Source organism: Oncorhynchus keta, chromosome 16 (genome assembly GCF_023373465.1).
Source record: "Oncorhynchus keta strain PuntledgeMale-10-30-2019 chromosome 16, Oket_V2, whole genome shotgun sequence".
Classification (NCBI taxonomy): Eukaryota; Metazoa; Chordata; class Actinopteri; order Salmoniformes; family Salmonidae; genus Oncorhynchus; species Oncorhynchus keta.
Window position 1 is genome coordinate 18,284,239 of NC_068436.1, and position 22,138 is coordinate 18,306,376.

General features: G+C 43.9%; 1 protein-coding gene and 1 long non-coding RNA gene across 17 annotated transcripts in view; both read right to left on the reverse strand.

Annotated features, from left to right (window-relative positions):
* Positions 1-17,790: 17,790 nt before the first annotated feature.
* On the reverse strand, positions 17,791-19,655 carry LOC127908014 (uncharacterized). 16 transcript variants are annotated; one of them, XR_008065897.1, is made up of 5 exons: positions 19,287-19,655; positions 19,076-19,160; positions 18,693-19,033; positions 18,442-18,569; positions 17,791-18,313 (listed from the first exon to the last, which is right to left on the reverse strand). It is a non-coding gene; the product is annotated as an uncharacterized LOC127908014 (long non-coding RNA). The 16 variants fall into 16 exon arrangements; XR_008065888.1 differs by having other exon boundaries at positions 17,791-18,356; positions 18,399-18,569; XR_008065885.1 differs by having other exon boundaries at positions 18,357-18,569.
* A 510-nt stretch (positions 19,656-20,165) lies between these two features.
* Positions 20,166-22,138, reverse strand: part of LOC118371768 (uncharacterized) — a 14,144-nt gene continuing 12,171 nt past the window's right edge. The window contains exons 4-5 of the mRNA XM_052464924.1: positions 21,045-21,200; positions 20,166-20,675 (exon numbers count right to left, since the gene is read on the reverse strand). Of these exons, the coding sequence (XP_052320884.1) occupies positions 20,496-20,675; positions 21,045-21,200 (336 nt within the window). The 3' untranslated portion in view covers positions 20,166-20,495. The remainder of the gene's footprint in view (positions 20,676-21,044; positions 21,201-22,138) is intronic.

Here is a 22,138-nt window from a genome sequence, read left to right on the forward strand (position 1 = left end):
ATAACACTATAAGACCAGTCATAACACTACAGATCCAGTCATAACACTACAGATCCAGTCATAACACTACAGATCCAGTCATAACACTACAGGACCAGTCATAACACTACAGATCCAGTCATAACACTACAGATCCAGTCATAACACTATAAGACCAGTCATAACACTACAGATCCAGTCATAACACTACAGATCCAGTCATAACACTACAGATCCAGTCATAACACTACAGATCCAGTCATAACACTACAGGACCAGTCATAACACTATAAGACCAGTCATAACACCACAGATCCAGTCATAACACTATAAGACCAGTCATACCACTACATATCCAGTCATAACACTACATATCCAGTCATAACACTACAGATCCAGTCATAAGACTATAAGACCAGTCATAACACTACAGATCCAGTCATAAGACTATAAGACCAGTCATAACACTACAGGACCAGTCATAACATTACAGATCCAGTCATAACACTACAGATCCAGTCATAACACTACACATCCAGTGATAACACTACAGATCCAGTCATAACACTACAGGACCAGTCATAACACTACAGATCCAGTCATAACACTACAGATCCAGTCATAACACTACAGGACCAGTCATACCACTACATAACACTACAGGTCATAACACTACAGTCATAACACTATAGGACCAGTCATAACACTACAGATCCAGTCATAAGACCAGTCATAACACTACAGATCCAGTCATAACACTACAGACCAGTCATAACACTACAGGACCAGTCATAACACTACAGATCCAGTCATAACACTACAGGACCAGTCATAACACTACAGGACCAGTCATAACACTACAGATCCAGTCATAACACTATAGGACCAGTCATAACACTACAGGACCAGTCATAACACTACAGATCCAGTCATAACACTATAGGACCAGTCATAACACTACAGGACCAGTCATAACACTACAGATCCAGTCATAACACTATAGGACCAGTCATAACACTACAGATCCAGTCATAACACTACAGATCCAGTCATAACACTACAGGACCAGTCATAACACTACAGATCCAGTCATAACACTACAGATCCAGTCATAACACTACAGATCCAGTGATAACACTACATATCCAGTGATAACACTACATATCCAGTGATAACACTACAGATCCAGTCATAACACTACAGATCCAGTCATAACACTACAGATCCAGTGATAACACTACATATCCAGTGATAACACTACATATCCAGTGATAACACTACAGATCCAGTCATAACACTACAGAACCAGTGGTGTGGTGGATGTTGAATGCACGTAAATGCCCATTACTCACCTTTTTCATTTTCTGTAAGAGTTTACCCACCAGTATATGGAACGGTACTTTACTCACCACGAATGGCGATTAGCGTTTTCCCACCAATTATGTTTGACCACTACGTCACTGAACAGGATGGTATTATGGGCCCAGCGGACTGGGGGTCGTCAGTTTGCCATTGTGTTTCTTTCTTTCTGGTGGCTCAAAGTTAGAAGATGTAGGGACATGCTGTCCAGTAGGTGGACTGAATCATTTCCTTGAAGTTTACAAAGAGACAGAGAATTCTGCATCAGTTAGGTTTTTCACCACAAAAGTCATGAGTAACGTGACAACGTTTTACAAAACAATTTCACATTTCAGTATTATTTTTTTCTTCTTCTTCCATGTCTTGTTAATTACAAGGCCTGTCTCCCACCGACTGAGAAAAAACCCTCTGTGTTCTGCCCAGTTTTTGGAATACCTAATTACAATCCATGCAACCTTGAATCGGCAGGAAATAAGAGATTTCCGTACAGAGGTAAAGAAGAAGTTCATTTTTTTCCACATCCTGTTCCAAAAACAATCTTCTTTTTCTCTCCTCTTTTCTTTCCCTCTCCTTTTTGACCGTGGCTGAGAGACTGAGAGGCTGAGAGGGGCTGAGAGGCTCGTTGGGCTGAGAGGGACTGAGGGAATGAGAGGGGCTGAGGGGCTGAGAGGCTGAGGGAGGCCTCTGTTTGTGCTCCTGCAGCTGTGTGTTCAGCGCAGATTGGCCTCAGTCAGGGTCAGGGATAACAACACAGCAGAAAGCCGACTAACTCGGCCATGACCGGACAGTATACCCACAGAGACACCCCCATGTGACATTGAAATAATGCTGGTTTCCCACCATGCTGTTGACTGACTTTAATTCAAATTTTGTCTGTAGAGCAACAGAGGAATGTGAAGGTAAGCAATTGTAGGCCTGTATAATAAGTTATAGATATTATTAGCATGTACAAGAATGGATGTGAGGGAGAGGGAGGGAAATAGAGAGAGAGAAAGAGGGAGAGAGTAATATTGCCAGAGAGAGAGAGAGAGAGAGAGAGAGAGAGAGAGAGAGAGAGAGAGAGAGAGAGAGAGAGAGAGAGAGAGAGAGAGAGAGAGATCCAGTTCTATATAGGCCCATTGGAAAGCCAAGGTGTGGTTTCTGGTTGTGGATAAAGGATGTTCGGGGACTGTGTGTTGGTGGCCACTTGCCAAACAGGACGAGAGAGAGAGGAAGGACAAGCGACAGCTACAGCCTGTGGCCTTATCACAGACGCCTCAGCACAGCTATTGTCCACATCCACACAAGATAACTAAACACATGCATAACTAACCCAACAGGCGATAAATCAAAAAGTAGTCCCTGTTGTGTCCATCTACAAGCATCTATATCTATATTCTTGCCTAACCCTTTGGACCTAACAGGTACAAGACAACTCGGACACTTGTAATTCTAACACCTAATTACAGCATTACATCACGCACTGTCAAACAGCGGCGAGATATGACAGATGGTTTGTTTTGAGCATGGTTGCCAGGGAGATGGAAGACAGAACCAATGCCAAGAGTTTGGATGGTTATGGGATGGTTATGGAATGTTGAGAGGCGATGGAGCTGCCAGAGTTTGTATAGGTCTGATTCTTTATTTATTTGTATTGAATAATAAAACATAAAGCCACTCAACAAGCCACTCAACAAGCCACTCAACATTTACATTACATTCAGTCATCTAGCAGACACTCCCATCCAGAGTGACCCACAGGAGCAACCAGGGTCAAGCGCCCCTATCTGCCCAAACTCCCAACCGCCAGGCCACCAACCATCCAAGATCCCCCGCACAGTTCCCAAGAGCTGCCCCTCAACCATCCGAGACCACCCACAGTTCCCAAGAGCTGCCCCTCAACCATCCGAGACCACCCACAGTTCCCAAGAGCTGCCCCTCAACCATCCGAGACCCCCCACAGTTCCCAAGAGCTGCCCCTCAACCATCCGAGACCACCCCACAGTTCCCAAGAGCTGCCCCTCAACCATCCGAGACCCCCCACAGTTCCCAAGAGCTGCCCCTCAACCATCCGAGACCACCCCACAGTTCCCAAGAGCTGCCCCTCAACCATCCGAGACCACCCCACAGTTCCCAAGAGCTGCCCCTCAACCATCCGAGACCACCCCACAGTTCCCAAGAGCTGCCCCTCAACCATCCGTATCGTGTCCACAGTTCCCAAGAGCTGCCCCTCAACCATCCGAGACCCCCCCACAGTTCCCAAGAGCTGCCCCTCAACCATCCGAGACCACCCCACAGTTCCCAAGAGCTGCCCCTCAACCATCCGTGACGTCGCCACAGTTCCCAAGAGCTGCCCCTCAACCATCCGAGACCCCCCACAGTTCCCAAGAGCTGCCCCTCAACCATCCAAGACCCCCCACAGTTCCCAAGAGCTGCCCCTCAACCATCCGAGACCCCCCACAGTTCCCAAGAGCTGCCCCTCAACCATCCACTCCCCACAGTTCCCAAGAGCTGCCCCTCAACCATCCGAGACCACCCCCAGTTCCCAAGAGCTGCCCCTCAACCATCCGAGACCCCCCACAGTTCCCAAGAGCTGCCCCTCAACCATCCGAGACCCCCCCACAGTTCCCAAGAGCTGCCCCTCAACCATCCGAGACCCCCCCACAGTTCCCAAGAGCTGCCCCTCAACCATCCGAGACCCCCCCACAGTTCCCAAGAGCTGCCCCTCAACCATCCAAGACCACCCCACAGTTCCCCAAGAGCCCAAGAGCTGCCCTCAACCATCCGAGACCCCCCACAGTTCCCAAGAGCTGCCCCTCAACCATCCGAGACCACCCCACAGTTCCCAAGAGCTGCCCTCAACCATCTGAGACCCCCCACAGTTCCCAAGAGCTGCCCCTCAACCATCCGAGACCCCCCCACAGTTCCCAGAGCTGCCCCTCAACCATCCGAGACCCCCCACAGTTCCCAAGAGCTGCCCCTCAACCATCCGAGACCCCCCACAGTTCCCAAGAGCTGCCCCTCAACCATCCGAGACCCCCCACAGTTCCCAAGAGCTGCCCCTCAACCATCCGAGACCCCCACAGTTCCCAAGAGCTGCCCCTCAACCATCCGAGACCCCCCACAGTTCCCAAGCTGCCCCTCAACCATCCGAGACCACCCCACAGTTCCCAAGAGCTGCCCCTCAACCATCCGAGACCACCCCACAGTTCCCATAAGCTGCCCCTCAACCATCCAGTTAGTATACAGTTCCCAAGAGCTTGTCAACCATCCGAGACCACCCCACAGTTCCCAAGAGCTGCCCCTCAACCATCCAAGACCACCCCACAGTTCCCAAGAGCTGCCCCTCAACCATCCAAGACCCCCCACAGTTCCCAAGAGCTGCCCCTCAACCATCCGAGACCCCCCACAGTTCCCAAGAGCTGCCCCTCAACCATCCAAGATCCCGACAGTTCCCAAGAGCTGCCCCTCAACCATCCGAGTCAGAAATAGGTCTCTCATAAGTCAGAAACTCCCCCTCCCCACTCCCCACCGTCACAGTCCACCATCCCCCATGTATAGGTCAGAGTTAGTATAAGTCAGAGTTTGTATAGGTCAGAGTTAGTATAGGTCAGAGTTAGTATAAGTCAGAGTTTGTATAGGTCAGAGTTAGTATAAGTCAGAGTTTGTATAGGTCAGAGTTAGTATAAGTCAGAGTTTGTATAGGTCAGAGTTAGTATAAGTCAGAGTTTGTATAGGTCAGAGTTAGTATAAGTCAGAGTTTGTATAGGTCAGAGTTAGTATAAGTCAGAGTTTGTATAGGTCAGAGTTAGTATAAGTCAGAGTTTGTATAGGTCAGAGTTAGTATAAGTCAGAGTTTGTATAGGTCAGAGTTAGTATAAGTCAGAGTTTGTATAGGTTAGAGTTAGTATAAGTCAGAGTTTGTATAGGTCAGAGTTAGTATAAGTCAGAGTTTGTGTAGGTCAGAGTTAGTATAAGTCAGAGTTTGTATAGGTTAGAGTTAGTATACATAACAAGCACATCTATGTTAGAATAGAATCTGGGGTGCTACATTTAACAAACGGTTGAGGGATGTCTATCTATGCGTGCTGCACCATAGGGCTCTGGTCAAAAGTAGTGCACTATATACAGTAGGACAAAGGGAGCCATTTGGGACATAACCAACAGAGAGGTTAACAGAAGGTTTGTTTTTTGGCGGCCCTGTGCTGTTGGGGAACTCTTTTGCCAGAGAGTGATTGATATGTTGTTTCCGACTGTACCATTTAAGGGGCCTCTGCCCTGACATGTGACATCCTCTACTGCTGCCACCAACCCCCTAAGAATAGCACCATGTTAAATAGCACCACACAACAAAAGACTGGGAAGCCACTATGACACACCTCATCAGTCATATTTTATATCAAATCATAATATGATCCTAGAAAATTGACAATTTCATGTTACATGACCAAAAGATAAGACAATTAAACAAAGAAGATATAAGGCAAATCACCACAGATCCCACCACATACCTCATTATGACAAACAATCACATCCCAATTTAACTTAATTTACCTTAATCCTAGCTGCTATAACTTAACACCTCCGTTAAAATAGCTCCCGCTACAACGCAAAGACAGCAACCTGCCACGGCAACCACGAGCATGAGGCCAAACAATAACAAACTTTACTGCCGAGAGAAAGACACCTGCTATGGTGCACCATCCACCACCACAACCACACAACAACACACAATAATGAAAACCACCTGCTAGGTCAGCACACACCGCACACAGAACCCCAACGACTGTACAGCGTAGCCAAGAATAGCCACTCGCTATGGCTCTGTCACTGCAATCCATACATTGTGACACATACCTTAGTCAGTGTCCATTCAAAACAACACGCCAAAGCCACATGTCAGGATTCTAGGACTTTGTCACTGTTACATAAACACCAGTTGTCATGAGAGAACAAAATGGTGGCATGCTTGATGAAGACTGTGGAGTGGTGAAGGTTAGCAGTGCTTACTTGGAATACATTTTCATTTATCAAAAATGTTTGTTTTTAAAGATGGAGTTCAGTCTTATCTCCAACCAAAAGTCAAACCATGGAGACAGATAGGGAAAGTATAACATTATAGACAGTGTGTGTGTGTGTGTGTGTGTGTGTGTGTGTGTGTGTGTGTGTGTGTGTGTGTGTGTGTGTGTGTGTGTGTGTGTGTGTGTGTGTGTGTGTGTGTGTGTGTGTGTGTGTGTGTGAGAGGGGGCATTTAGCACAATGACCAATCACAATGATCAATCACACACACACACACACACACACACACACACACACACACACACACACACACACACACACACACACACACACACACACACACACACACACACACACACACACACACACACACACAGTGCAGGCCACTGCCATCAACAAGATAAAGAGGGAGTCCTGCTGTTGTGGACATTTGTGCCATTGTCATGTCCAAGGAACACATGCTGCATCAATGGAATATCTGTCTACATGTTGAAAATACTCACAATTAACCCAATGTCCGTGCCTGCTCATAAACTGTCCATTATAGACCTCCCCCTCATTCATTTCCTGTCTATAATCCAATCGGATACTCTAATTAGATTAGTGTGAATTGTGGGTTGTGTTCAGTTTGGTACTGAATGTTGCAGATATGAAATACAATGAACAGACATGCTATAACTTTTGGAAGCAGACATGTTAGATATGTGACACAATGAACAAATGTAACAGGGTTGCTTATGTTTCCACTTGCATCTAAAGAAAGGTGTATTTAATGTTCAAGCATTCTTATTGGTTGGTTCAACTATGATGACAATAAGGCGTGTTGTGATTGGCCCCGCTTGCAGATAGGGGAAGATCGGGAACGTCAGGTCTTCCCAGTATGAAAATGTGATGTAAGGGGTGGGTCACGTTCTGAATACTGTTTTCTATTTTCTATTTTACAATGTGTACAAGTTTGCTGTACATTACTGATTTATACATGTGTGGGTATATGGTACCTGTTAGGGATTGGGGGGCTTTCTGGAATGTGCTTGGTATATGATTGCTGTAAATAAGTGTGTTAGCTAACTTACAACAATACAATGGTCACATAAGATCACTGCTGACACAGTTGTCTTCATGCTACAGGTTTTGCCATCGACAGCCATTAATAACATTAAGCCCTGCACAACCAACATGCTGTTTCCTATTTAACAACAGGTATTTACACATGTTATATTTTGTATTGTATTTTTCTATTTTGTTCGCCCAGTATGAAAATGTGATGCAAGTGATTTTGCCATCGACAGCCATTAATAACATTAAGCCCTGCACAACTAACGTGCTGTTTCCCATTTAACAACAGCAACAGAAATAAATGATGCTCAACTGGGACCACTGGCTGATGTGATTCATTAGGAGAAAACACAACGCAAGGAGAGTACGATTTACATCTGTTACACAGACATGCTATAACTTTTGGAAGTAGACATGTTAGATATGTAATACAATGAAGAGACGCTACAACTTTCGGGAACCCTACATGTTAGAGATTAATGTCTGCAGTGCATGTCCTAGGCCTACTGAACACGACTGTGAGCAACTAATGCCCATTGATATCGATGCTAATAAATCGCTGTTTTGTTCAGTTAACTTAGTTGGCATGTGAGCATGCAAATAGATAGATATTTTGATTAGCCAGCTTGAGTCTAAGCATGCTAGAAAGCTTTAGCTGTGTTTGCATGTGTTTGCATGCTAATAAATATATGTTTTATTTACTTAGCCACTGTGTTAATATGCTAAAAACTAGGTTTAGCTATCCAGCGTGTTAGCAGTCCTAGCTCATAACCCTCTTCAGTGCAGACGTTAGCCATGTGCTGAGGGCTCACTTGTGAATCCAACACTAGCCTGACCAAGATCAGTAGCAGGATCTCCTCCCTGCTGTCATTTAATTACATTAGCCAGACCCTTGAGCTCTCTTTTCCCTTTCTCTGCACATTCCTCCCTTTCTTCTCGTCCCATCTCAGACATAGATGGTGACCTATTTTCCATTAGAATTCCTTGGGCCTACACCCCTCGAGTGGCTGACATCTTCCTTATGAGGGGTCGCTCACGTTCCTGCCATTTGTGTGGATATGACTAGACAGGAATGAGTGATTAGGTCTGCCACATGATAAATGAGTCAGTCTGTCTCTATCACTTTCATGCACCCCCTCTCTATCTCTCTATCGCTCTATCGCTCTATCGCTCTCCCTCTAAGTGCATACCAAATGTCACCCTTGGGGTGGCAGGTAGCCTAGTGGTTAGAGTGTTTGGTCAGTAACCGAAAGGTTGCTGGATTTAATCCCTGAGATGACAAGGTAAAAATATGTCGTTCTGCTCCTGAACAAGGCAGTTAATCCACCCCTTTTTTCCATTTTCGCCTAAAATGACATACCCAAATCTAACTGTCTGTAGCTCAGGACCTAAAGCAAGGATATACATATTCTTGATAACATTTGAAAGGAAACGCTTTGATGTTTGTCGAAGTGTCCTATTCCGAAAGACGACAAAGAACCCATTACTCCTGCCAACAGTCAACCTATTAGTCTACTCCCTACACCCAGTAAGATATTGGAGGGTATTGTGAGTAGACAAATATTGGAGTACATGGAAAAGATTGATCTGATTACAGCCAATCAGCATGCTTATCGCTAAAACCATTCCACTACCACTGCATTGGTTGACATGACTGACCAGTGGCCCAATGCTATGGATAATGGCATGTTTGTACTATTTTTAGATTTCAGTGCAGTATTTGATTTAGTCGATCATGAAATAATTTTGACAAAATTAATGCATTATGGTTTTAAGGAGGTAGCATTGAATTGGGTACAGTCATATCTAACTGACAGGAAACAGACCACCTATATAAATGGTTAATTTTCTTCCCCTCATGGGTTAACCTGTGGAATACCGCAGGGCAGCTGCCTTGGGCCGCTTCTTTATTTAATATATACCAACGACCTTCCCTATGCCTTAGCTGAAACTCAAGCTACTATATTTGCAGATGATACAACAATTTATGCAGGAAGACAATCGGTTCAACAGGTACAGCAAGCTTTACAAGGAGATTTGGAGAATATCAGGGAGTGGGTTTGCCAAAACAAACTTGTTTTAAACACCAAGAAAATCAAAATTATGTTGGTCTGTTCCACGAGGAAAAGGACAAAACAGCATGGGATACAATTATGGGAGGAGTACATATTGAAGAAGTGACAGAAACCAAACTATTGGGAGTGCAGCTAGACAACTGCTTATCATGGTCGTCTCAAATAACTAATCTATGTAAAACAATTATTAAAACAGCATGCATAATCAGAAGGATAGCAAAATATTTACCAGGAAAAATTATTCAGCAAATAACACAAGTATTAATTGAGAGTCAGGTAACCTACTGTTCTGTGGTCTGGGGAAATGCATCATCAAGTGAAGTTAGGAGGCTGCAGAATGCACAGAACAAAGCAGCAAGGATTGTTTTAAGGTGGAGATATGGTTCTTCTGTTGCAGTCATGCGCAATGTTCATGGTTGGTCATCAATCGACAAGATAATTGAAAAAAACAAGAGACAGACATTCCGTAAATACTAGGAATAGATTGTCCACCATCTATGCGTTATCCAGACAGAAAAGAGAAATAGGCAAAATAACATTTTGATTTAGAGCAATAAGGAAATTGAATAAATTAACTGAGAAAACCAGAAACCTTTCAATATATACATTTAAACATTTTTTTTTACATTTAATACATAGAAATGTTGTGGGACTATAGTAGATGAAGAATCAATATTTTTTAGATTGAGTATTTATTGGGTCATTATGTTCAAATCAAATAAAATAAAATGTTATTTGTGACTAACACATGGTTAGCAGATGTTAATGCGAGTGTAGCGAAATGCTTGTGCTTCTAGTTCCGACAATGCAGTAATAACCAACGAGTAATCTAACCTAACAATTCCACAAAAACTACCTTATACACACAAGTGTAAAGGGATAAAGAATATGTACATTAAAGATATATGAATAAGCAAGGCATAGGCAAGATGCAGTAGATGGTATTGAGTACAGTATATACATATGAGATGAGTAATGTAGGGTATGTAAACATAAAAGTGCCATGGTTTAAAGTGGCTAGTGATACATGTATTACATAAAGATGGCAAGATGCAGTAGATGGTATAGATAACAGCATATACATATGAGATGAGTAATGTAGGGTTTGTAAACATTAAATTAAGTGGCATTGTTTAAAGTGGCTAGTGATACATTTTTTTTTACATCAATTTCCATTATTAAAGTGGCTGGAGTTGAGTCTGTATGTTGGCAGCAGCCACTCAATATTAGTGGTGGCTGTTTAACAGTCTGATGTCCTTGAGATAGAAGCTGTTTTTCAGTCTCTCGGTCCCTGCTTTGATGCACCTGTACTGACCTCGCCTTCTGGATGACAGCGGGGTGAAGAGGCAGTGGCTCTGGTGGTTGTTGCCCTTGATGATCTTTATGGCCTTCCTGTGACATCGGGTGGTGTAGGTGTCCTGGAGGGCAGGTAGTTTGCCCCCGGTGATGCTTTGTGCAGAGCTCACTACCCTCTGGAGAGCCTTACGGTATTGGGCGGACAGTTGCCGTACCAGGCGGTGATACATCCCGACAGGATGCTCTCGATTGTTTATTTCTTCAGCCTACTGAGGTTGAAGAGGCGCTGCTGCGCCTTCTTCGCAACACTGTCTGTGTGGGTGGACCAATTCAGTTGGTCCATGATGTGTATGCCAAGGAACTTAAAACTTACTACCCTCTCCGCTACTGTCCCATCGATGTGGATAGGGGGGTGCTCCCTCTGCTGTTTCCTGAAGTCCACGATCATCTCCTTTGTTTTGTTGACGTTGAGTGTGAGGTTATTTTCCTGACACCACACTCCAAGGCCCCTCACCTCCTCTCTGTAGGCCATCTCATCGTTGTTGGTAATCAAGCCTACCACTGTAGTGTCGTCCGCAAACTTGATGATTGAGTTGGAGGGGTGCATGGCCACGCAGTCGTGGGTGAACAGGGAGTACAGGAGAGGGCTCAGAACGTACCCTTGGGGGGCCCCAGTGTTGAGGATCAGCGGGCTGGAGATGTTGTTACCTACCCTCACCACCTGGGGGCGACCCGTCAGGAAGTCCAGTACCCAGTTGCACAGGGCGGGGTCGAGACCCAGGGTCTCGAGCTTGATGATGAGTTTGGACGGTACTATGGTGTTAAATGCTGTAGATGAACAGCATTCTCACATAGGTATTCCTCATGTCCAGATGGGTTATAGGGCAGTGTGCAGTGTGGTTACGATTGCATCGTCTGTGGACCTATTGTGGCAGTAAGCAAATTGGAGTGGGTCTAGGGTGTCAGGTAGGGTGGAGGTGATATGGTCCTTGACTAGTCTCTCAAAGCACTTCATGATGTCGGAAGTGAGTGCTACGGGGTGGTAGTCGTTTAGCTCAGTTACCTTAGCTTTCTTGGGAACAGGAACAATGGTGGCCCTCTTGAAGCATGTGGGGACAGCAGACTGGGATAAGGATTGATTGAATATGTCCTTAACACGGCTGTGTTTGCGCTTGCTCTGAGGACGCGGCTGGGGATGCCGTCTGGGCCTGCAGCCTTGCGAGGGTTAACACGTTTAAATGTTTTACTCATGTCGGCTGCAGTGAAGGAGAGTCCGCAGGTTTTGGTAGCGGGCCGTGTCAGTGGCACTGTATTGTCCTCAAAGCGTTATTTAGTCTGTCTGGGAGCAAGACATCCTGGTCCGCGACGGGGCTGGTTTTCTTTTTGTAATCCGTGATTGACTGTGGACTCTGCCACATACCTCTTGTGTCTGAGCCGTTGAATTGCGACTCTACTTTGTCTCTATACTGACGCTTAGCTTGTTTGATTGCCTTGCGGAGGGAATAGCTAAACTGTTTGTATTCGGTCATGTTTCCGGTCACCTAGCCCTGGTTAAAAGCAGTGGTTAGCGATTTCAGTTTCGTGCGAATGCTGCCATCAATCCACGGTTTCTGGTTTGGGAATGTTTTAATAGTTGCTGTGGGTACGACATCGCCAATTCACTTTCTAATGAACTCGTTCACCGAATCAACGTATTCGTCAATGTTGTTGTTGGACGCAATGCGGAACATATCCCAATCCACGTGATCGAAGCAGTATTGAAGCGTGGAATCAGATTGGTCGGTCCAGCGTTGAACAGACCAGAGCGCGGGAGCTTCCTGTTTTAGTCTTTGTCTATAGGCTGGGAGCAACAAAATTAAGTCGTGGTCAGGTTTTCCGAAAGGAGGGCGGATGAAGGCCTTATATGCGTCGCTGAATAACAATGATCCAGGGTTTTACCAGCCCTGGTTGCACAATCGATATGCTGATAGAATTTAGGGAGTCTTGTTTTCAGATTAGCCTTGTTAAAATCCCCAGCTACAATGAATGCAGCCTCAGGATATGTGGTTTCCAGTTTACATAGAGTCAAATAAAGTTCGTTCAGGGCCATCGATGTGTCTGCTTGGGGGGAAATATATACGGATGTGATTATAATCGAAGAGAATTCTCTTGGTAGATAATGAAGTCGACATTTGATTGTGAGGAGTTCTAAGTCAGGTGAAAAGACGGACTTGACTTCCTGTATGTTGTTATGATCACACCACGTCTCGTTATTCATAAGGCATACACCCCCGCCCCTCTTCTTACCAGAAAGATGCTTGTTTCTGTCAACCTTGTTGTCAAGAGACTGGGCATTGGCGAGTAGTATGCTAGGGAGTGGTGTGCGATGTGCCTCTCCGGAGCCTGACCAGAAGACCGCTTCGTTTGCCCCTTTTACGGCGATGTTGTTTAGGTTTGCCGGCTGGGATCCGATCCATTGTCCTGGGTGATGGGCAAAACACAGGATCCGCTTCGGGAAAGCCGTATTCCTGGTCGTAATGATGGTGAGTTGACGTTGCTCTTATATTCAGTAGTTCCTCCCGACTGTATGTAATTAAACCTAAAATGAGTATATTATGTATGTTTGTAATAGTGTGTTATATGTGAAAACGTGTTCGTATTATAAATTGTATTTTAATGTTTAAAAGCTAGGGGGCAGAATTTTCACTTTAGATAAATAGCATGCCCAAATTAAACCTCCTGCTACTCTTGCCAAGAATATTAGATATGCATATCATTCATAGATTTGGATAGAAAACACTCTGAAGTTTCTAAAACTGTTTGAATCATGTCTGTGAGTATAACAGAACTTATGTAGCAGGCAAAACCCAGAGGACTAACTGTTCAGATGTTTTATTTATTTTTATCTCTCTTCCCTATATTGTCTTTGCCATTGGATATTTAATAGCAATCTATTTTCAGTTCCTACCGCTTCCACACAATGTCGCCAGTCGTTGGAATATGGCTGAGATTATTCCTTTGTTTTATCAGGAAGTAGTTCAACTCGGAACGGGGGCCCCTTTGTGAGAGACGTGAAGAGCAGAGCTTTTTTCTTTTCGTTCATGTATTGAATACAGATTGCCCCGTCTACAATTTGATCGATTATTAAGGTTTAAAAATACCTAACGTTGTATGACAAAAGTAGTTTGAAATATTTTGGCAAAGTTTATAGAGAACTTTTTAAATATTTTGTAGTGACGTTGCGTTTTTCTAAGCTGTTTTTTATGGATCAAACGCGCTTTATAAATTGACATTTTCGATATATATGGATGTAATTAATTGCACAAAAGGACCAATTGTGATGATTATGGGACATATTGGAGTGCCAACAAAAGAAGCTCGTCAAAGGCATATTTTATTTCAGCGTTTTGTGTAGCGCCTGCTACGCTAGCTCTATTGTTTACTACTGGTGCAGATGGGTGTAGGCTATCAGATAATAGCTTCTTATGCTTTTGCGGAAAAGCATTTTAAAAATCTGACACGTGAGCTAGATTCACAACGAGTGTAGCTTTAATTGAGTATCTTACATGTGTGATTTAATGAAAGTTTGAATTTTATAGCATTTTATTTGAATCTGGCGCTCTGCATTTTCCCTGGCAATTGGCCAGTTGAGACGCTAGCGTCTCCCTATCCTCAAGAGGTTATTAAGGACTATTGGAAGATTAGTCCAAATGGGGACTAAAAGAGATCCAAATAAATTAAAATAAAATCAAAACAGCATTGTATTCTTCCACTGTAATAGCTACTGTAAATTGGACAGTGCAGTTAGATTAACAAGAATGTAAGCTTTCTGCCCATATCAGATATGTGTATGTCCTTGTTCATGTTACTTACAACGTCATGCTACTCACATTAGCGCACATTAGCTCAACCATCTCGAGGGTGGGCCACCGATCTGTAGAGATCCTTTTAACCCACTGTTCCCCGGTAGGCCGTCATTGTAAAAAACAATTTGTTCTTAACCTGCCTAGTTGAATAAAGGTGAAATAAAATACACATGTAAATTCCCTGTATAGTGCACTACTGTGGACCAGGCCCCATGCTCTTTATTTCTTTCTTTCTTTCTTTTTTGCTCTCCCTCTCCCCATTGTTAAATGATTTAGAGAGGATTGCCCTCCTAACTATCCCTTGCTCCTCCAGTAAGTACAGTAGGAAGGTAAAATAGAGGGGGAGGGTCTGGAGGAGGGGTGAGGTTATTTTCATTTATTAGAGTGGGATCATCAAACATACACAGCCTCTGTGGGAACCAGGGAGAAAGAGCATCCATTTCCGTTTTGGGAATTCTCAAACTGTGGGAATCCCATTTTCCACAGGATTACCTCCCATAACGGACTAATCAAATGTCTCAGTCAGTCACCCCCCCCCCCGGAATCGATCCGGGTGGAATGTTCCGCTAATTACACCCTACCCATACGCCAGTGCATCTGGAGACCCAATATCAAGAGAGGGGGGTGATGGAAATCAGGGGAAATCATTGCTCCTTCACCATTTTGACGTTGCAGCTTTGCCATCTTTTGACAACCTATACCTATCCTTCATTCAAAGGGCCAGCTGTCTGTCCAGTGTCTCCTTGTCCTATCAGAGTGGATTGAGTGGGCAGCTCACCACTCCAGTTCCTGAATAGACGCCTATCCTCTTAACCACTCACAAGCCCTTCAGACAGTCATCGCCTCTTCACTTCAATCCATCACTCACTGACTCCATGGGGTCTCCACTGTAGAGGTGCCCAGAATCACACGCACGCACACACACACACACACACACACACAGACACACACACATACAGTCAGATGCACGCACGCACGCATGCAGACACACGAACACACACACAAACACACACACATGCTCTTTCCTCTGACTAAGTCCTTCTCCAACGTCTATTAGGCACAGTGAGAGCTCTGTTTACTTTAGCACATTTATTTAGTTTGTCTCTTGAATTCGTCTCTTTAGTTTGTCTCTTCAGCTCTTCACTTTAGCTCGCCTCTAGCTCGTCTCTTCAACTCGTCTCTTCAGCATGTCTCTTTAGTTTGTCTCTTCAGTTCGTCTCTTTAGCTCGTCTCTTCAGCTCGTCTCTTTAGTTTGTCTCTTCAGCTCGTCTCTTCAGCTAGTCGCTTCAGCTCGTCTTTTCAGCTCGTCTCTTCAGCTCGTATCTTCAGCTCGTCTCTTTAGTTTGTCTCTCTAGCTGGTCTCTTCAGCTGGTCTCTTCAGCTCGTCTCTTCAGCTCATCTCTTCAGCTCGTTACTTCAGTTTGTCTCTTTAGCTCGTCTTCTCAGCTCGTCTCTTCAGCTCGTCTCTTCAGTTTGTCTCTTCAGCTCGTCTCTTCAGCTCGTCTCTTCAGCTCATCTCTTCAGCATCTTAGAAGTCTGTCTATAAGGCCTGGAACAGGTCTGCAGTTACAACATCACTAAAGAACACTAAGACATATGTCTAAGAATAAAACGATAAACTTCTCATCTCAACCTTTGGTCTGTAGACCGGCACTGCTAGATAGAGGCTGAATGTAAAATGCATGTAAAAAATAATAAAATTAAAACTCTTCTTCAGGTTTTGACATACATAGCACATTAACTCAGCAAAAAAAGAAACGTCCCTCTTTCAGGACACTGTCTTTCAAAGATAATTCGTAACAATCCAAATAACTTCACAGATCTTCATTGTAAAGGGCTTGAACACTGTTTCCCAGGCTTGTCCAATGAACCATGAACGATGAATGAACATGCACCTGTGGAAAGGTCGTTAAGACAGTAACAGTTTACAGACGGTAGTCAATTAAGGTCACAGTTATGAAAACAAAGATGCCCGCGGTCCCTGCTCATCTGCGTGAACGTGCCTTAGGCTTGCTGCAAGGAGGCATGAGGACTGCAGATGTGGCCAGGGCAATAAATTGCAATGTCCGTACTGTGAGATGCCTAAGACAGCGCTACAGGGAGACAGGATGGACAGCTGATCATCCTCGCAGTGGCAGACCACGTGTAACAACACCTATACAGGATCGGTACATCTGAACATCACACCTGCGGGACAGGTACAGGATGGCAACAACAACTGCCCGAGTTACACCAGGAACGCACAATCCCTCCATCAGTGCTCAGACTGTCCGCAATAGGATGTGAGAGGCTAGACCGATGGCTTGTAGGCCTGTTGTAAGGCAGGTCCTCACCAGACATCACCGGCAACAACGTTGCCTATGGGCACAAACCCACCGTCGCTGGACCAGACTAGACTGGTAAAAAGGGCTCTTCACTGACGAGTAGCGGTTTTATCTCACCAGGGGTGATGGTCGGATTCGTGTTTATCGTCGAAGGAATGAGCGTTACACCAAGGCCTGTACTCTAGAGCGGGATCTATTTGGAGGTGGAGGGTTCGTCATGGTCTGGGGCGGTGTGTCACAGCATCATCGGACTGAGCTTGTTGTCATTGCAGGCAATCTCAACGCTGTGTGTTACAGGGAAGACATCCTCATCCCTCATGCGGTACTCTTCCTGCAGGCTCATCCTGACATGACCCTCCAGCATGACAATGCCACCAGTCATACTGCTTGTTCTGTGCGTGATTTCCTGCAAGACAGGATTGTCAGTGTCCTGCCATGGCCAGCGAAGAGCCCAGATCTCAATCCCATTGAGCACGTCTGGAACCTGTTGGATCGGAGGGTGAGGGCTAGGGCCATTCCCCCCAGAAATGTTTGGGAACTTGCAGGTGCCTTGGTGGAAGAGTGGGGTAACATCTCACAGCAAGAACTGGCAAATCTGGTGCAGTCCACGAGGAGGAGATGTACTGCAGTACCTAAATTGGCTGGTGGTAACACCGGATACTGACTGTTACTTTTGTCCCTTTGTTCAGGGACACATTATTCAATTTCTGTTAGTCACATGTCTGTGGAATTTGTTCAGATTATGTCTCCGTTATTGAATCTTGTTATATTCATACAAATATTTACTTAACTTATGTTAAGTTGATGAAAATAAATGCAGTTGACAGTGAGAGGGCGTTTTATTTTTTGCTGAGTTTATATATGGAAGAGGAATGACAACAGATAACACAGAAATTCGTTTTTCCTGTTTAAAGATACAAAGCCAATCACCTATCTAGTATTTTGTCTGGATAGCACAATTCTCGGGTGATAAATAACTAATAACTCACGAGATTAAGCAATAGATTCTGTGTAACGACCTTCTTCTATTCGGAAGTGTTGAATTGCTTGTTAAGAGACCATAACCTTTGAAATACATGTTTTTAACAGCGTTTTGAAGAGGAGCGGAAGTGAACCCTGGAACCCCAAAGAACTTCCGGTGCTTTTGTTAATAACAGATAAGAGCATAACCTTCGATATCATCTCTTTTGTTAACAACAGATAAGAGCATAACCTTCGATATCATCTCTTTGTTAACAACAGATAAGAGCATAACCTTCGATATCATCTCTTTGTTAACAACAGATAAGAGCATAACCTTCGATATCATCTCTTTGTTAACAACAGATAAGAGCATAACCTTCGATATCATCTCTTTGTTAACAACAGATAAGAGCATAACCTTCGATATCATCTCTTTTGTTAACAACAGATAAGAGCATAACCTTCGATATCATCTCTTTGTTAACAACAGATAAGAGCATAACCTTCGATATCATCTCTTTTGTTAACAACAGATAAGAGCATAACCTTCGATATCATCTCTTTTGTTAACAACAGATAAGAGCATAACCTTCGATATCATCTCTTTTGTTAACAACAGATAAGAGCATAACCTTCGATATCATCTCTTTGTTAACAACAGATAAGAGCATAACCTTCGATATCATCTCTTTGTTAACAACAGATAATCTCTTTTGAACAACAGATAAGAGCATAACCTTCGATATCATCTCTTTTGTTAACAACAGATTTTCGTTAACAACAGATAAGAGCATAACCTTCGATATCATCTCTTTTGTTAACAACAGATAAGAGCATAACCTTCGATATCATCTCTTTTGTTAACAACAGATAAGAGCATAACCTTCGATATCATCTCTTTGTTAACAACAGATAAGAGCATAACCTTCGATATCATCTCTTTGTTAACAACAGATAAGAGCATAACCTTCGATATCATCTCTTTTGTTAACAACAGATAAGAGCATAACCTTCGATATCATCTCTTTTGTTAACAACAGATAAGAGCATAACCTTCGATATCATCTCTTTTGTTAACAACAGATAAGAGCATAACCTTCGATATCATCTCTTTGTTAACAACAGATAAGAGCATAACCTTCGATATAATCTCTTTGTTAACAACAGATAAGAGCATAACCTTCGATATCATCTCTTTTGTTAACAACAGATAAGAGCATAACCTTCGATATCATCTCTTTGTTAACAACAGATAAGAGCATAACCTTCGATATAATCTCTTTGTTAACAACAGATAAGAGCATAACCTTCGATATAATCTCTTTATTAACAACAGATAAGAGCATAACCTTCGATATAATCTCTTTGTTAACAACAGATAAGAGCATAACCTTCGATATCATCTCTTTGTTAACAACAGATAAGAGCATAACCTTCGATATCATCTCTTTGTTAACAACAGATAAGAGCATAACCTTCGATATCATCTCTTTTTATCAAATCATAATGTTGTATGTCTTTCTATGTGGCAATTTGTCAATAGAATAGCAGCGTCTAATTCAGCGTCCCCTCAATCACAAGACAACAGCCAAAAACAAACACTGGATAAAGTGATTCAGTCCCAGAAGATTTGTCCAAGAAATGGTCAACCCACCTGTGTGTTCATTGTGTGCTTGTCCCAAAAACACAAAGACGACACAGTCAGACAGAAAAGCCATTAAGTGAGCGACTGAAGAGGTCAAGATGTAAATCTCTCTTGAACAAAGTCCCACCCCCTCCCTCGGCCCCCTTCGCCCCACTTGGTCTGTCCTGTCACGACCCCAGCCCCCCTTTTGACCCTTTTGTTGGTGCGAGGTGGCTCAAGACCCAGGAACCTGCTAATTACGGGCTTTAGTTGTCTGCCAAGGAACCAGGCCCTCGGAATGGCTGAGCCACATTCCTACCAGTCAGAGTCAGTCTGTGTGTGATTGTGTGTTTGTGTGTGTGTTCGCTGTCTGTCGGTCCATCCCTCCATCCGTCTGTGAGAACGTCTGTGGGTTTTAGTGCGTGACTTGTGCCTTGCAAACACTCCTCACGGGACTGTATAGTAAACAGACACAGACAGAGGGATTGGAGGGACTTGAGGTGTGTAAAGAAACTCAATAAGCCTTCTCTCCCTTCTCCGATGGGATCTAAACCTAATCACACAGTTGGCCTGGTGTGAAATACCTCCTGCTATAGCTGCTCAGTTGAGCGACCAGCCGGCCGACCCATTAAGAGACAGATTTCAGGTTGGACAAAACCAGAGATTACGAGACAGGTGGAACCAGAGACTCATTAAGAGACCTATTTCAGGTTAGAACGAACCAGAGATCCTTTACACTTTTGACTGACATCAACTTTTACAGATCCGTCACAAAACGTGAATTTGCCTTGAAATAAACCAAACCTTAAAACCTCTGTTGTTGTTTGACAGATCCGTCACAAACAAAGCCTTGAGACCCCTGTTGTGGATTGTGTTTGAAATGGTAGGTTAAAATGTGACCAAATCTAACACTTCAATTGAAATGTTCCCCAAAACCTTGACACCCTATATGGTTGATTTGAGGTTGAAATCTGGGTTAAAGCATAAGCATCACGATGATTGACTGATTTACCCCAGTCTTGGGTTTGGTCCCGGGAGCAGCAGTCGGCCCGGTGGGGAACAGAGTATTGGATACTTGATGCTGTTGTGGAGTATTCACAGACTGAGAAGTGCTTGACACTCTCCCAACGGGCTTTACTGAGTCGAAGTCCACTTCCTGCAACCGAGGAAGGACATTGATTGGTTTAGAGATAAACTTAGGAGGCAATAGTTTATGGTTATTTCTATGACTTATTCCTTTGAAGCTAGCCATGTTAGCATTAGGTTCTCCTGAAGCTAGCTAAGTACTGACTGTCTCCTGTAACGTCTAGCTAGTTACTGACAGAGCCATGTATTTAGAGAGTAGGGGCATTGAGGTTTCTGTATTATGATGCATTTACATGACACTTCAACATTCTATGGCGGCCATGTTAGCTCCCCATTAACATTACATGGGGAATATTTAAACAATGCTATGTAACTGAATTTCTAGAATTAGAGACAATATTGTAAATTGTAAAAGTTGTCTCTGTGTACTGGTACTGACCCTTCGCTGGTGTCTCCTGAGGGTGGGGGTGATGGCCATGGTGGAGGAGGAGGAGGCGCTGAGGGCCGTGTCGATCTCCTCGTCCAGCTGGTCTAGCTTCATCAGCAGTAACACCATGGAGTCCAGACGAGAATGCTCCTGCTCCTCTCTAGAACTCTACAGGTGGGAGATAGGGAGGATGGGGGGAGGTAGGGAGGGAGAGAGACAGAGAGACGGAGGGAGAGATTATTTGTACTTAAAATATCTGTTAAAAGTGTTATTGATTTACATTTGAATGGTTTAGCAGACACTATTATCCAGAGCGACTTACAGGATAAGTTAGGGGTAAGTGCCTTGCTCAAGGGCACATCGACAGAATGTTCACCAAGTGGGCTCAGGGATTTGAACCGGCAACTTGCCGCTCTATATTTGACTGTTTTTGATTGAAGGAGAACAGTGATAATGATTTATATTGTGTCTTTACTGGGCATCAACCACTAAAGGAAACTTTAGGCCTCGGTTCTTTCTCTCTTCTGTTGGTCCTTCCACTTTGTGGTTAGATACAGCTAACTGACTATCATCTAATAAGCCCGTTCATCTTTAGTCATGTCCTCTCTTGCTCTCTTTTAAAGGGAAGGGAGCAGGTATATTTATTGTCTCATGTCAACTCTAATACATAACACATAACACAGACAGGGACTTCACAGTTTAGTCATGTTTTCTCTCTTAGCCCTCTGAAAGCATTACGTTGAGCAGTTTTCCTATGTGTGTTTGATTGAATTGGGGCCTTGTGAATGAGACAAGAAAGGCCTGATGTAATGCATGCCAGAGATATATATCAACTAAGGCTTTGATTCAATATCATGTTGACCACAGAAAGTCTTTGATAGAATCCTGGAATGGGATCCTCAGATGCACTCAAATTAATTGGGCAACCTCTTCTGCCCTCTCCTTGTCTTTCTCTCTCTCTCTTTGGTTCTCTTCCACCATTCCCAATTTTTTCTTACATTTTCCACCAAAAGCCCCCCGTCTCCAATTATATCCTTTCTTATACTTTTTTTAATTACCCCCTCTCTTCCTGTTGTCTTTCCTCCCTTCTCCTTGCAAACACTTGG